General features: G+C 38.2%; 1 protein-coding gene across 2 annotated transcripts in view; it reads left to right on the top strand.

Moving 5' to 3' along the window:
• LOC148059524 (plexin-A1-like) overlaps positions 1 to 14,948 on the top strand; it is a 179,819-nt gene that overhangs the window by 123,006 nt on the left and 41,865 nt on the right. For both annotated transcript variants that reach the window (XM_087781286.1, XM_087781287.1), the window contains exons 11-13: positions 1,417 to 1,513; positions 6,941 to 7,158; positions 13,496 to 13,647. In XM_087781286.1, coding sequence (XP_087637412.1) covers positions 1,417 to 1,513; positions 6,941 to 7,158; positions 13,496 to 13,647 — 467 coding nt within the window. The remainder of the gene's footprint in view (positions 1 to 1,416; positions 1,514 to 6,940; positions 7,159 to 13,495; positions 13,648 to 14,948) is intronic.

The raw sequence follows: 14,948 nt of genomic DNA, 5'->3' as shown, positions 1-14,948 counted from the left end.
TAGTTAACATAGGAAATATGCTACATTTAGCTTACAATATTTAAAACCTTATCAAAATAATACTTCTGTTTCTATTTCTATATATATATATGTATATATATATCATTTTGATTAGTTTCACTCATGATTGGACCATAAATAATATTATAAAATTACATTTTTGAGGAAAATATTTAGTATTTCTCTCAGATTTCTTTGTATCTTTTGACTTGGCCTCAATTTTAAAACTAGGATTGCAATTAACACCTACATTAAAAACATTATTTCCTTTATCCTCTTTATGGGAGATCCACAGTGTGTTTTTGTCACAGTTGTGTGTCTTTGAAATCAATATAGCTGTAAAAATGAAGCTCTTTCTTTTTTCTAATGTATTTGAAAACCAAAAAGTATAAGAAAAAAATATGAGATGAAGTTTTTAATGCGGCATTCCATTGGTTATTTGATTATTTGATCGTTTCAATTATCGAACTATTACACCCTCATACCCAAAGTGGTCTTTAATGTTGGAGTGTGTAATGAAGTACGGCCAAAAGTAATGAATCAACATAATCAAGCCTGTGTGTGTGTGTGTGTGTGTGTGTGTGTGTGTGTGTGTCTGTGGGTTGATTACTAGCTACAGAAAAACCTTGTAGAGTGTGTTTGAGCCTTTATTTAGCAGCTCTGTCTACCAAACCTCCTGTGTCAGGAAGCAAATTGGAAATGCCAGTTTAATACCACCCACCCTTCCCTCCTTCCACCACTGAGCTCATAGATAACTGAGAGAGATCCTTCTGTAAAACATCTTAGAAACTTGGAAAATGCTTGAAGAAAATCAATAAATTAAAATGAGTCTACACTTCTCTGGTGCACTCAGTCATAATTAATAACGATAATACATTTTATTTTGAAGGCGCCTTTCACAGAACTCAAGGACGACGAAAAGACAGGTTTAAAAGTCACAATGAAAACTAAAAAAAGTGAAATCTACAAAACATGAATAACTGAGAATAAGCTAGTTTTAAAAGGTGGGCTTTTAGGTGAGTTAAATGCGTTCAGTAGAACTTTTGCGTTTTATCTTTTGTGTCCAACATTCAAGACAAGTTTGAATGTCGAAGTGTTTGTTAAATTTTATCTACATTCATTTCACCAATTTAAAAGAGTTTAAGTCTGCATTCGAGTTTTGTAACATCATTGTTCTGCTGCCAATGAGGATAAAAGTTTAAGTTTAAAACGTTTTCTCTTTACCAGTGACTATGTCAAAATGGCCGCCCTAGAACCATTATTTTGTTGATGTCATTGATCGTTTAACAGTTGCAGTAAAAGTTTGTTATATTTCGGTACATGATGAATTAAAGTATTACAACTGGAATTTGGAGTTTCCTTGATTTAATGTGATATTTCAGGCTTGTTTTTAAATTAATGTTTCTATTTTCTCAGTATGACTACGAGGGAAGCGACCTCAGTGACCTCCCCGTTGACCTGTCCGTGGTGTGGAATGGAAACTTTATCATCGACAACCCCTTCAACATACAAGGTAACAGGTTTTTTCCCGTCACATAAGTCAAATTTTGACTGGTTGACCAATACGGGAATTTACAAGACAACATGACTCTTGATAAAGTTGTAACTGCTTTATTTGTTTTGGAGGGATCAATAAAGTTTTACCTTACCTTACCTTAAATATGTCCAAATATCAGCTTTGAAAGCTGCTTGAGTCAACTGTATCCTCTCGTCCTCAGTCATCGCCCCGTGATCTTGCAAGATTTAATTGACTGCTTCCATCTAGCTGATTCATTGCAACATAAACATGAGTAAAAAAAATTCCATGTAAATTGAAAAAAAAAAAGTATTATTTAATTGTAAACACACTTTATTAAACTTAACTATGGTAAATATATAAATATATATATATATATTTAATGTTTAAATCAGACCTGGTTATATAGAGAATATATTTAACAGTGGTGTGTATTGGCAAGAGTCTGATGATACGATACATAAATAACGATACTTATACTGTAGTAACAAGTATATATATTTGTAGTATTGTCGAGTACTTGACTCTGGTGTTGCACAATTTACAGACCACATGACTCTTGACGAAGTCGTAACTGCTTTCATTTGTTTTGAAACCAAAATGTGTCCAAAAATTGGCTTTAAAAGCTGCTGCAGTCAACTGTATCCTCTTGTCCTCAGTCATCGCCGAGATTTCATAGTTCTATGGAGGAAGCATATCTAGCAGCAGGAAGTCCAATTGCTGTGAATATTTGCATGTTAATTTTTATTATATTTCTAAACATACTTTATTGAACTGTTCAAATATATATAATTTATACATAAAAAATAAAATATATAAGTTGGAAAAAGAAAAGGTAAATATATATATATATATATATATATATTTATACATATATATATATGAATACAGAATGACTTCCTGTAGAGCATCATGTCTGTTTTGCTTCTATTGAAATATGATTTCATCTGATGGAAAGATAGAACAGAGCGTTTGTTTGGAAGGTGATCGATGGTCGTCAGAACAATAAACAAACTTCCGTCACAGGAATTAACTAGAAGTTGTCACATTAACAAATGGAGAATCTTCCGTGAGAGAAGGAAGGATGGACGAGGAAGGAGAACCGGCTCCCGTGACAGGTTGATGAATGGATCCCGCGACTGCACGGAAAAGACGAGAATAAAAAGGAATTGATAAAGAAAAACGGAAAGTGACACAGAGGGATGACATTTATTATTTTTAATAGTTATTTCTGCGCCGAGCTGCAACACAATCACCCTCGGAAAAACCCTTTCATCAAGTGCAATTTATCGGGCGGCCGAGGCTAATGGATTTAGACGTCCCATTACTGAGGATTATAGCAGTCTTGCTCTTCAGTGAGTCAAACACTTGTTAGTGTCACATCTGCATGTTTACCGTCAAGCGTTGTTTTTGTCTGCCTCGTATACTCCGAGCTGCAGCTGCGCCTCCATCCCTCACCTTCCGAGTATTTATTTGTCTTGAGCTTGGACCTGGAAAATAATGGGGTTAGCAACTAGTGTGACTTTGTGAAAGCATCGACAGTTTAACAAGGTGTTGAATGATGAGGACGAGCGCTGGCCAGACTCGATGCCAGAGATGACTGCAGACCTCTTCACAATCCCCGCGACTCTCCATCATCTGAAGCCGTTCGCAGTCGATACTTATCTAATAACATGACAGACGTCAGTGGAGGCGGCATGTTAACATCGATTAGTCTCTCGTCCAGGATTAGACTTTAGGACCGTTCCCATTGACAGACGTATCATTGATTACTGACAGATGAAGAGTCTGGTTTAGTGAAGCCCGAACCCCTGGTCCTGGGGCTGGTACCGGTCCATGAGGCAGTTTTTACTGTGCCTCACAGAACAAAAAGAAAATTCGTTCTAGTAATTATTACTGTCTGAAAGATGTTTTGTTTTGAAAGGAGATGTTATTTTCTCTGAAGTTACATTAGGCTGTGACTCTTGACAAAGTCAAGATGCTCGTTTCAGTCAAGTTTATTTAAAAATAAACGTGTAAACTAGTGAAAATAGGTCAAACGCAAACTTTATATGATTAATTTTTTACTGTTTTTATCTGAAGGTCGCTTCGTAAATATAATGCCGACATTAAGCTTATCCACCGTGCAAAATTTGGGCCCCCTTATCTAGATTACCTCGACCTTAATTTATATATTTCGTTTTCCTCCTTGGAATTTACAGACCACATGACTCTCGACGAAGTCGTAACTGCTTTCATTTGTTTTTAAAGTAAAAATATGTTCAAACATTAGCTTTAAAAGCTCCTGGAGTCGACTGTATCCTCTCGTCCTCAGTCATCGCCGGGATTTACATTGTTCCTTTAGCGGTGGATGACTGCTGCCATCTAGCAGTAGGAAGTTGAATTGCAACATGAAAATTAAAAATAAAAATAAACGTGAATATGTGCATGTAAATATTTTTTAAAAAACACTATATTGAACTAAACTACGGTAAAAAAAACTAATATACAGTATCATAAAAAATGGAGATATGTCGCTCTATGTATATTTTATAACCTCCTTATATTAACATTATTTATGAATATTTGTTACAGCAAATAGGATAATGTAAATTTCTCCTCATGAAAATATGAATTAAACAACAGTTTGAAGGATTAAATGTATTAAATTACTATGGTGCCATCCACAGCAGTTCCACTCTGAACCGAACTCATGCTAAAAGTGGATGTTAATGTGGATTTATCTTCAGTTTAATTAGCCTGGAGCTCCTTTTATGTTCAGCCAGATTTGATCAGAAGAATGGTTGCGATGGCCGACTGAGGCTAGCAGCTGGATTAGATCTTTGAAGTGCAGCCGGTGTCGGTGCTGACGGTGAGAGGCAGAAGCGTGGTGTTCCCCCTGTCTAGTCATTAACATTTAGGCCAAAACTCTATCCTTGCAAAACACGTGAAAATCTGTATTTTAAATTCATGTTTAAATCATTGCCTGTCAGACCTGGTTATATAGAGAATATATTTAACAGGGGCGTGTATCGGCAAGAGTCTGATGATACGATACATGTATAAACAATACTTATACTGTAAAAACAAGGATATATTTGTAGTATTGTCGTGTACTTGACGCTGGAGTTGCAGAATATACAGACCACATGACTCTTTACGAAGTCGTAACTGCTTTCGTTTGTTTCGAGACCAAAATGTGTCCAAAAATGAGCTGTAAAAGATGGTGCAGTCAACTGCATCCTCTCGTCCTCAGTCATCGCCGGGATTTGATTGTTCCTTTAGCTGTGAAGAACATAATGACTGCTGCCATATAGCAGCAGGAAGTACAATTGCAATTTCTTTTTAAATGAATAAACACTGTGAATATACTTTATTGAACTGTAAAAATATATATAATTAATAACAATAATAAAAAAATATATATATATAAGGTACTTAGGTACTATTGAATATAAATACAGTATCGTGAAAAAAAGTAAATAGCTATATATATCATAGTATCGATATTTTCTAACACCCCTAATTTTATTTTCATAATGAATATTTGTTTTAGCAAGTGAAAAAAAGTGTTTTTCATCATCAAACTGTAAATAAAAACAGTTACAAATATGAATGAAAGTAGAGTTTGAAGGATTAAATATATTTGTATTGCTGCTCAATGATGGCAAGTGTGAACTTAATAACATGGTTGTGTTTGAATATTGTTTGGTTCCTCTTTGCTTTTCCTCTTTTCACTGCTTGTCTCGACTCCACGTTTTTAATTCTGTTTTTCAAATCATCTCAGACTCCGCTGCTTGCAGCGAATCATCTTTAAAATAATAACAGACCTCATCTCTGCATCCTACTCTTTCTCTTCCACTCTTTTCTCCTTTGATATTTAATAATTTTCCTATTTACCAGCGTTTTTTTCATACTTTTAATGACTTCCTCATTCTGTGAAGATTTCCTGTGAGGCTTCTTCTTTTCATACATTTGGCTCCAGGAGCTGCTAGAAACAAGTGGATCTTTCAGATGCGTTTATACTCTCATTCAATTTCACTTTTTTTTAAACGTTTTTCTTCTTCTGTGAGTCTTTTAAGAGAAAATGATCTTTTCTGAAATCATTTACGAACCCTCAGCATGAAGAAATGACATGCCAACACTTTTATTTTGAAATTTGATCCATGATCAAGGGGATAATAAGTTGAATCTTTTTAAAAATTGTTTAATAATAGTTTATTTTGGTGTCTAAACAAGAAGGATCTGTCTCGCCTGCAGTTAATACAAAACTCTGCAGCGAGAATTCTGACCTGCTCTAGTAGAAGAACTCACATTTCCCATGATCCTTAAATCTCTTCACTAGTGCTGTTTCTCAAATCGCATACTAACGTACTCTAAGTTAGTATTTGTTGTGCGTAGGTGCGTCTCAATTCTTAGTATGCAAAATGTAGTGCGCCATGCACACTAAATTGCTGTACTTAAACGCCCACAAAACTGAGTATGGTTCGATGGACACTAACCACCCTAAACGGCCGCCATCTATATATATATATATATATATGCATATATATATATATATATATATATATATATATATATATATATATATATATGCATATACCTACAGGTGCATTTTCAGCAGCAGTAGGAGGATGACACGTCTTCGGTGATACCAGCCTAAATATCTCCCGAATATTTTGATTCTCATATTTTTTCTTTATTTCTTTTTCCAAACTTGCAAAACGTGCTGCCAGCAGGTGTCGATAGCGTTCAAACAGCTGGTTTCAACATTGTTAAATAGTAGTATAAGAAGAAGCTGTCGCGTCATTTCCTGTTAGTGCGTAGCAGTAGTGTTTGATTTGAGACATACTATCTGTGGAGACTTTGCGTACTAGTTAGTATGTACACTATCCTGATGCATACTAACTTCTAGTATACTAAGAGAAGTATGTGATTTGAGACCCAGCACAGCTTCCAGTTTCTTTCAGGATCAATTTTAAAATCCTGGTTCTTATCTTCAGATCTATTCATGGTCAGACTCCTCCTTACATCCATGATCTGATCCAGACTTACACCCCAGCTCGGGCTCTGAGGTCTGTGGATCAGAATCTACTGATGGTTCCAGAACAAGCTTCCGGACCAGGGGAGAGAAATCCTTCCAGGCTGTTGCACCTAAGCTTTGGAACGATCTTCTTCTCCCTCTGTGTTTGATGATCTACTGACTTCTTCAAGAAACATCTTAAGATATTCTTATTTGTTCAGGCTTTTCCCTGATTTTCGGGGATCCCTCATTTTCGGGATTTTCCAGGTTAATTATTTAACTCTTAAAATTTAGATTTTTAATAAAAGTGCTGATTGACTTTTAGACTGAGGGTTGAAATCCCAGCAGCAGATCATGCGTGACCGAAAATCCATCGGTGAGTTCAGCTGCAGTTAAACCCTGGCGTCGTCTGTTCCCTGCAGCTCACCTGTACAAGTGCCGGGCTCTGCGCGACAGCTGTGGCATGTGTCTGAAGGCGGACCCCCGGTTCGAGTGCGGCTGGTGCGTCCACGACAGGAAGTGTTCCCTGAGGCAGGAGTGCGCCCTCGCCGGGAACTCGCCGCCTCAGCTGGCCGACGGCGGAGGATGGATGCACGCCACGTCTGGAAACAGCCGCTGCACTCATCCCAAGATCACCAAGGTCGGTGTTTTTTTTATACACTTGCATATCTTTTTAAGATGTATCTCCGAATTGTATGAGGCTTTTTTAGTGCTGGAGGTCAAATCGGGGGAAAAATCTCAAAAATAATCTCAGAAGGCTGTGAGTTAATAACTATTTTTTATTTGCAACTTTATTATGACATCTTTTTGGAAGCTTTCGACCTTCAGGTAACAGTAAAAAAATAAATATTACAGTTTGTATTTTTGCTCTTTTCCCCTAGTTTACAGGTTGTTTTTTTTAGTAAACTTGACCAAACTGAGCGTCTTGATGAGTCAAAAGTGACAGAATAATGTTAATTCAGAGAAAATAACGTTTTGTTTTTTAAATAAAACACCTTTTAAACAGTAGTAATCAATAGAATAGAAATTATAACAATATTTACTTTTCGTATGACCTTATATGGTATTGTTGAGTACTTGACGCTAGTGTTGCAAAATTTACAGACCACATGACATCTTGACGAAGTCGTAACTGCTTTCGTTTGTTTTGAGACCAAAATTTGTCCAAAAATGAGCTGTAAAAGATGGTGCAGTCAACTGTATCCTCTCGTCCTCAGTCATCGCCGGGATTTCATTGTTCCTTTAGCTGTGGAGGACATAATGACTGCTGTCATCTAGCAGCAGGAAGTACAATTGCAATTAAAAAAAATATGAAGAAACATAAATATACTTTATTGAACTGTTAAAATATATATAATTAATAACAGTAATAAAATATATATACAGTATATAACGTACTTGGGTAGTATCGAATATCAATACAGTATTGTGAAAAAAGTAAATAGCTATATATATCGCTGTATTGATATTTTCTAACACTCCTAATATTATTTTTATAATAAATATTTGTTTTAGCAAGTGAAAAAAATAAATCAATTTCATCATCAAACTAAATTAAAACAGAAATGAATGAAAGTAGTTTGAGTTTGAAGGATTAAATATATTTGTATTGCTGCTCAATGATGGCAAGTGTAAACTCAATAACATCAATAGAATAGAAATTATAACAATAATTTATTTTCGTATGAACTTATAACTAACCAGTACCGGTCCCCTGTGTTAAGATAGAGTATCATTGATTGTTAGTGTGATATTCCAGGAAAACAAATAGATGTCAGAGTGATTTTAAGCCATCAAATCAGCGATATTGGCTCATAAGAAACAGACGTTACAAGATGAATTACAATGTCTCTCAATGTAACTCGTCCAAATCTGCTATTAGATCTTCTATACCTTTTTATTTCAAGTCCCAGGGGCCAATATACAGTATTTGAAGGCACTTCAAGTGGCCAATGGGATGGTTGTCTCATATTAAAGTGGGTTAATGTTCACGTTGATATGGTGACCTATGAAGATGGCAGTAAAACTGAGTAAATATTTTTTATAATCCCTGTTAAAGACAGTGTGTTAAATATGAATTTTGAAGTGCATTTATCGCGTTAGATTTTCATATCCACATTAAATCAACACATACCTAACAGCTTACCAACAAACCGCTTGCAAAGCTTCCTGCAGCAAAGGTAAGTGTTCACGGATAAACACATCACTCAAATCCTAAATCCACGGTGGGAAAGTCTCACAGCTATTCTAGTCACAAAAAAAAAAACCCTCACATGTTACAAACTCACGGCAAAGCCATGCTGCTCCTCCAGCACTTCACCGTAATCCCATCAACGACGAGAGGTAGAACATTACCTGCGAGGATCCAAGCGTCGCGGGCGGTTGCGTCAGTCGTCGGGCGCCGAAGCTCCTGCAGTCTTTTTCCCAATCCAACACGTCTCGGGAAGAAAAAAGAAAAGCTGCTCGTGGATCATAGAGACTTTTTGATTTAGGAACCAGATCGTCGCTCATGAATGCGTCAAAAGAGATTCGTCGCCGTGTTTCTTCACAAGGTACAAAAACTTATTGGGAATATTCAGAGAGAAGAAACGGAAATTGTATCAGATCAGAAGCAGACGATGAATATTTTAGGTTTTTTACAGCTCAATATAATGTTTTAATCATTTATACGGAGCATTAAAAAGTTTTTACTTCCAAAAGAGAAAGTTTCACGCCTTTTTTTAGTTGTTTTTTATGTCCCTTAAGGGCCTCCGTAATATTATTATTAAAAGATATAGGATTCATATTAAGATCAAGTACATTTACCTGCTTTTTTTCTGATTTACTCTTCATCAGGTGCTAGTCCAAATAACCGTCAAGAAAAAATGATTTAAATTAGAACCATGATTCATCTGGTCAACCCTCCAAAAAATAAATAAAAAGTATGGAATGGACAGATTCCACGAAAAAAACACCTCCCGTTTCCTCGTCTTATGGCTCGGCCATTATTGTCGCTGAAGCATTTGCGTTCTTGGCCACGAGCTCCCATCAGTCACCATATTTGTTTTGTCACGCCGCACCTGTCCCCGTTATGTGCCATAATCTGGATACATAAATCACATTAGGGCGTCGGCAGCAGGACCGACACACTCGCCTGCGCCAATTCCAAACCACTATGATAAGTTTCAATTATGAGTTCAAGAGAATGTCGCTTCCAATTTCTGCGTCTTGTTATTGTTCTTTTTTTTAAGAGTGATTTTTCATCGTTGAAGCGAGATCCACCTACTTTTACCAACTCTTCAGTGTGTATTTGTACTTTTCTTTTTAAATATAATGGAAGGGAAAAAATGTTAGCTTAAAGCTAATATACGAAATAAAAAATAGAGCCTTGCTGTGTCTCAAATCGCATACTAGCGTACTCAAAGTTAGTAATTTTAGTGCGTAAGTGCGTCTCAATTCTTAGTAAGCAAAATGGATTGCGCCATGCACACTAAATTGGAGTACTAAAACGCCCACAAAACTGAGTATGGTTCGATGGACACTATCTACCGTAAACGGATCCATCTTAGTGATGTTGTAAACGGAAGTTACGTCATATATAAGTAAGTAAGTAAGTAATATATATTTATATAGCGCTTTTCGAGACCAGGGTCACAAAGCGCTTTAACAATCAAAACAATACTCAAAACAGTACATACTTCAAAGATCAAGACAACACCGAGAACAACACAGGAGTTCGAGAAATTCAAGGAAAAGCCTGCACAAATAGAAACGTCTTAAGATGTTTCTTAAAGGAGTCAGTAGACTCCATCAAGCGCAAAGAGAGAGGAAGATTGTTCCAAAGCTTAGGAGCAACAGCCTGAAAAGATTTCTCTCCTCTGGTCCTGAGTCGTGTGCGTGGAACCATAAGTAGATTCTGATCCACAGACCTCAGAGACCGAGCTGGGGTGTAAGGCTGGATCAGATCAGTGATGTAAGGAGGAGCCTGACCATGAATAGATCTGAAAGTAAGAACCAGAATTTTAAAGTTGATCCTGAAAGAAACTGGAAGCCAGTGAAGAGTTTTAAGGACCGGAGAAATGTGAGTTCTTCTACTAGAGCGGGTCAGAATTCTCGCTGCAGAGTTCTGAATCAACTGCAGGCGAGACAGCTCCTTCTTGTTAAGACATGAAAACAAACTGTTACAATAGTCCAGACGAGAAGAAACAAACGCATGGATTACAAGCTCCAGATCATGTTGTGACAGCATTTTCCTAAGTTTAGAGATTTTTCTCAGTTGAAGGAAACAGTTTCTGGTCAGTTTTCTGCAGTGTCGAACAAGAGACATGTCTTTATCAAATACAACACCCAGGTTTCTCAGGCTCAGTTTGACAGACTGACCTAAGTCACCCAAGTACTGACTCAACCCTGGAATCGTATCATCAGGAGCAATCACCAGAGTTTCAGTTTTGTCCACATTAAGCTGTAAAGTGTTTTCACTCAGCCATTGTTTGATTTCTAGCAAACAATTGACTAAGCTGTTCAGCCTTTGGGGCTCAGTTGGGTCAAAAGAGCAGTAGAGCTGGATGTCATCAGCAAAAATGTGATAAGAAACATCTGGAAATCTCTGAATGATTTTACCAAGGGGAATCAAGTACAGCAAAAACAATAAAGGACCCAGAACAGAACCTTGAGGGACTCCACACAACAGATCTGCCGATTCAGACCTCATTTGATTGGCAGATACACTAAAACTGCGCCCAGAAAGGTAAGATGAGAACCATTCTAACACAGACCCAGACAGTCCCACTTCATCCCTTAGTCTTCTCAGCAGGATCTGGTGATCAACTGTGTCAAAGGCTGACGACAGATCCAAGAGAACCAGAACAGTGAATTTACCAGAGTCAGCCGACATCATGATGTCACTGGACACTTTCAGTAAAGCTGTCTCCGTAGAGTGATGTTTACGGAAGCCAGACTGAAACTTCTCATGGATGTCGCTCTGATCCAAGAACAAAGACAGCTGCTCGGACACCACCTTCTCCAAGATCTTGGACAAGAAAGGGAGCTTAGAAATAGGCCTGAAATTACTGAGGTCAGTTGGGTCTAAGCCTGGTTTTTTGAGCAGAGGCTCCACAATGGCATGTTTAAATGCATTGGGAAAAACCCCTGTGGAAAGGGAGAGGTTCACCATATTGGTAACCCAGGGGCCAATTACATCAAATACTTTGATAAAAAGCCTACAAGGAAGGACGTCATCTGAGCAAGAGGAGGGTTTCATCTTGTTCACTAGTGCTGAAATATCACCCAAAGATACAGCAGAGAAGGATGACCAAGAGGAGGAGATGGGCTCAGAGACAGTAGGGGTTCCCAACAAAGGGGGAGATAAATGCATACATATATATATACTTACAGGTGCATTTTCAGCAGTAGTAGAAGGATGAGACGTCTTCGGACTGATACCAGCGTAAATATCTCGCGAATATTTCGATTCTCAAATTTTTTCTTTATTTCTTTTTCCAAAGTTGCAAAACGTGCTGCCAGCAGGTGTCGATAGCGTTCAAACAGCTGGTTGCAACCAACGTTAAATAGAAGTAAAAGAAGAAGCTGTCACGTCATTTCCTGTTAGTGTGTAGCAGCAGTGTTTGATTTGAGACGTACTATCTGTGGAGAATTTGCGTACTAGTTAGTATGCACACTCTCCTGATGCACACTTCTAGTATACTAAGAGAAGTATGCGATTTGAGACACAGCACTGGTGACAAAATATTGCTTTTATTACCCCACGATTCTTTTTTCAGTGGCTTTTCTGTAACGGTTAATAGGTTACCAGGCCGGAGGTTCACAAAAGACTATTACATCTTATTTTCCGTGATTATTAAACTAACAAAACGTCTACAAGATGGCGTAAAAAGTTTAAAGAGTCCAAATAAGAACCAGAAGTCCAAGAAACCAAGGCGAGGGTTGTGGCTGCAAGGCGCGAGATCCACTACAATACACAAAAGGTCAAAAATGATACCCAGAACTCACCAACGGAAACGCAAAATCACTGACAGGAAAAAAAAACAGTCAGGAGGTTAGCATCCAAATTGCAAAGTAGGTTCACCAGGCCAACAACTGTGAGGGCTTTACCGATGGTCCAGAGAATACTTGCCTACGTCAGCCAGGAGCAGACTTTTTATGAAGCACAGCTAATTATCCTGATATTTAGCCGTGGATCTTGCCAAGCGCCGCGCTCACGATATGTCAACAGAGCAGCAAAACACATGCTGGGTCTCAAATCGCATACTTCTCTTAGTATACTAGAAGTAAGTATGCATCAGGATAGTGTACATACTAACTAGTACGCAAATTCTCCACAGATAGTATGTCTCAAATCAAACACTGCAGCTACGCACTGACAGGAAATAACGCGACAGCTTCTTCTTCTATTACTATTTAACGATGCTTGCAACCAGCTGTTGGAACGCTATCGCCACCTGCTGGCAGCACGTTTTGCAAGTTTGAAAGAAGAAGAAATAAAGAAAAATTTTGAGAAACTAAATATCCGGGAGATATTAACGTCGGTATCAGCAATGAAGACGTGCCATCCTTCTACTGCTGCTGAAAATGCAACTACAAGTACTGCATATATATATATATATATATTTATATATACTGTATATATAAATGCATATATATGACGTAACTTCCGTTCACAACGTCACTAAGATGGCAGCCGTTTAGTGTGGATAGTGTCCATCGAACCATACTCAGTTTTGTGGGCGTTTTAGTACGCCAATTTAGTGTGCATGGCGCACTAAATTTTGCATACTAAGAATTGAGACGCACTTACGCACTAAAAATACTAACTTTGAGTACGCTAGTATGCGATTTGAGACACAGCAACAGTAAACCCAGGAAAAGAGTGTACAAAATAAAAGCCGCAGGAAGGGGAACGTGACATATTTAATGTTTTTTTTAATCAAATTTGGTTAAAATACTGTTTTTGTTTTTTTCTCTCCCTCTTGTTGCTGTAGCTCTTCCCAGAGACCGGACCCCGACAGGGCGGAACCCGGGTCACCATCGTCGGGGAGAATCTGGGCCTCCAGTTCCAAGACATCGAGTCGGGCGTCAGGTTGGGCAAAGTGCCGTGCGTGCCCGTCGAAGAGGAATACCTCAGCGCCGAGAGGTAGGCCGACGACGACAGACAAAGCGATAAATATACATCAAACATCTTATAAATATTTCTCCTCCGCTTCCATATGCTCCTCATTTATTTCCTCCGCTGCTTGACATTTACCTTTTTCTGAAAGGTTTCTTGCGTGACTCAGATCAAACATTCTCTCGGTATGTGTGGATAGAGCGAAGGTCCGCTCACATATTACTTTCATTTATCCTGTGGATCAACATTATTTTTCATCCGCGATTCTCCTTTTTCGCTGCACCTGGTCTTACCTCCATCTTAACCCGCCGCACTGAAGTCAATGGAGGGCTTTGATCAGGTTTTGATGGATGTGTGAATGTCTTTTCTTTTATTGAAACAATTTCAAATCCCAAACGAACGACAGATGGCGAAGGCTGTGACGTGATCCTAGTCACTGAAATTGAAAACTGAAGACGGGGGACTCTTAAGAAAACCAAATAAAGTTCACACGATGAAAGAAAAAGAGCGACTGACCGTTGCCTCGTCTGGAGACGTTCAAGTTTCTTAAGAACTGAAGGAAAAAAAAAAGCTGCCGCTCGATCGATGAGAAGACTTTCAGCTCGAGCTCACCAGGATACTGACATTTAAAAAGCTTTGCTATGTTTATCACAAGTGAAACACGGTCCAAAATATTATATTTTAAAGCAAAACATAAGTCAATTAAATTTACTTCAATGGCTTGTAAACAGAATTTTCCATTGTAACTATAAAGAATAGAAGAAGTTGCTCAGATGGCCTTTGGAAGTTGCAGGTTCAAATCCGAGCTCCAGATAGGATTGTGTCATTGTGTCCCCGAGCAAGACCTTTAACCCCTGATTGCTCCTGATGTTGAGTTGGCACACTGCGTCGCAGCCTACTCCCATCAGTATCAGTTTCTGAATGGGTAGAAATCGTTGCTTAAAAAAACAAATCTGAATCTAATATTTCACCAAATACTCTATTGTTTTTTGAACAACCTGTACTTCTGGGCGATCGCCTCACAGCAAGAAGGTTGCCGGTTCACTTCCACGTCAACAAATGACCTTTCTGTGTGTATGTACTCCCCAGTGTTGTGTACATTTACTCTAGGCACTCCGGTTTCCTCTCACAGTCCAAAAACATACAGAGGTTGATTAGGAAATTGGGGAAATTGTCCATAGGTATTAGTGTGTGTGTGAATGGTGTCTGTCTTTATGTATCCTGTCCAGGGTGTCCCCCGCCTCTTGCCCAAAGAACCCGGGATTGGCTCCCATTAGGGAATAAGTGGCAGAAAATGAATGAATGAATGAACCTGTACTTGTGCTGCT

The sequence above is a fragment of the Callionymus lyra genome, chromosome 19, assembly GCF_982586985.1.
Source record: "Callionymus lyra chromosome 19, fCalLyr1.hap1.1, whole genome shotgun sequence".
NCBI classification, from domain to species: Eukaryota; Metazoa; Chordata; class Actinopteri; order Syngnathiformes; family Callionymidae; genus Callionymus; species Callionymus lyra.
Note: the sequence above shows the minus strand (reverse complement) of the source record. Positions and strands in the feature narration are given on the sequence as shown.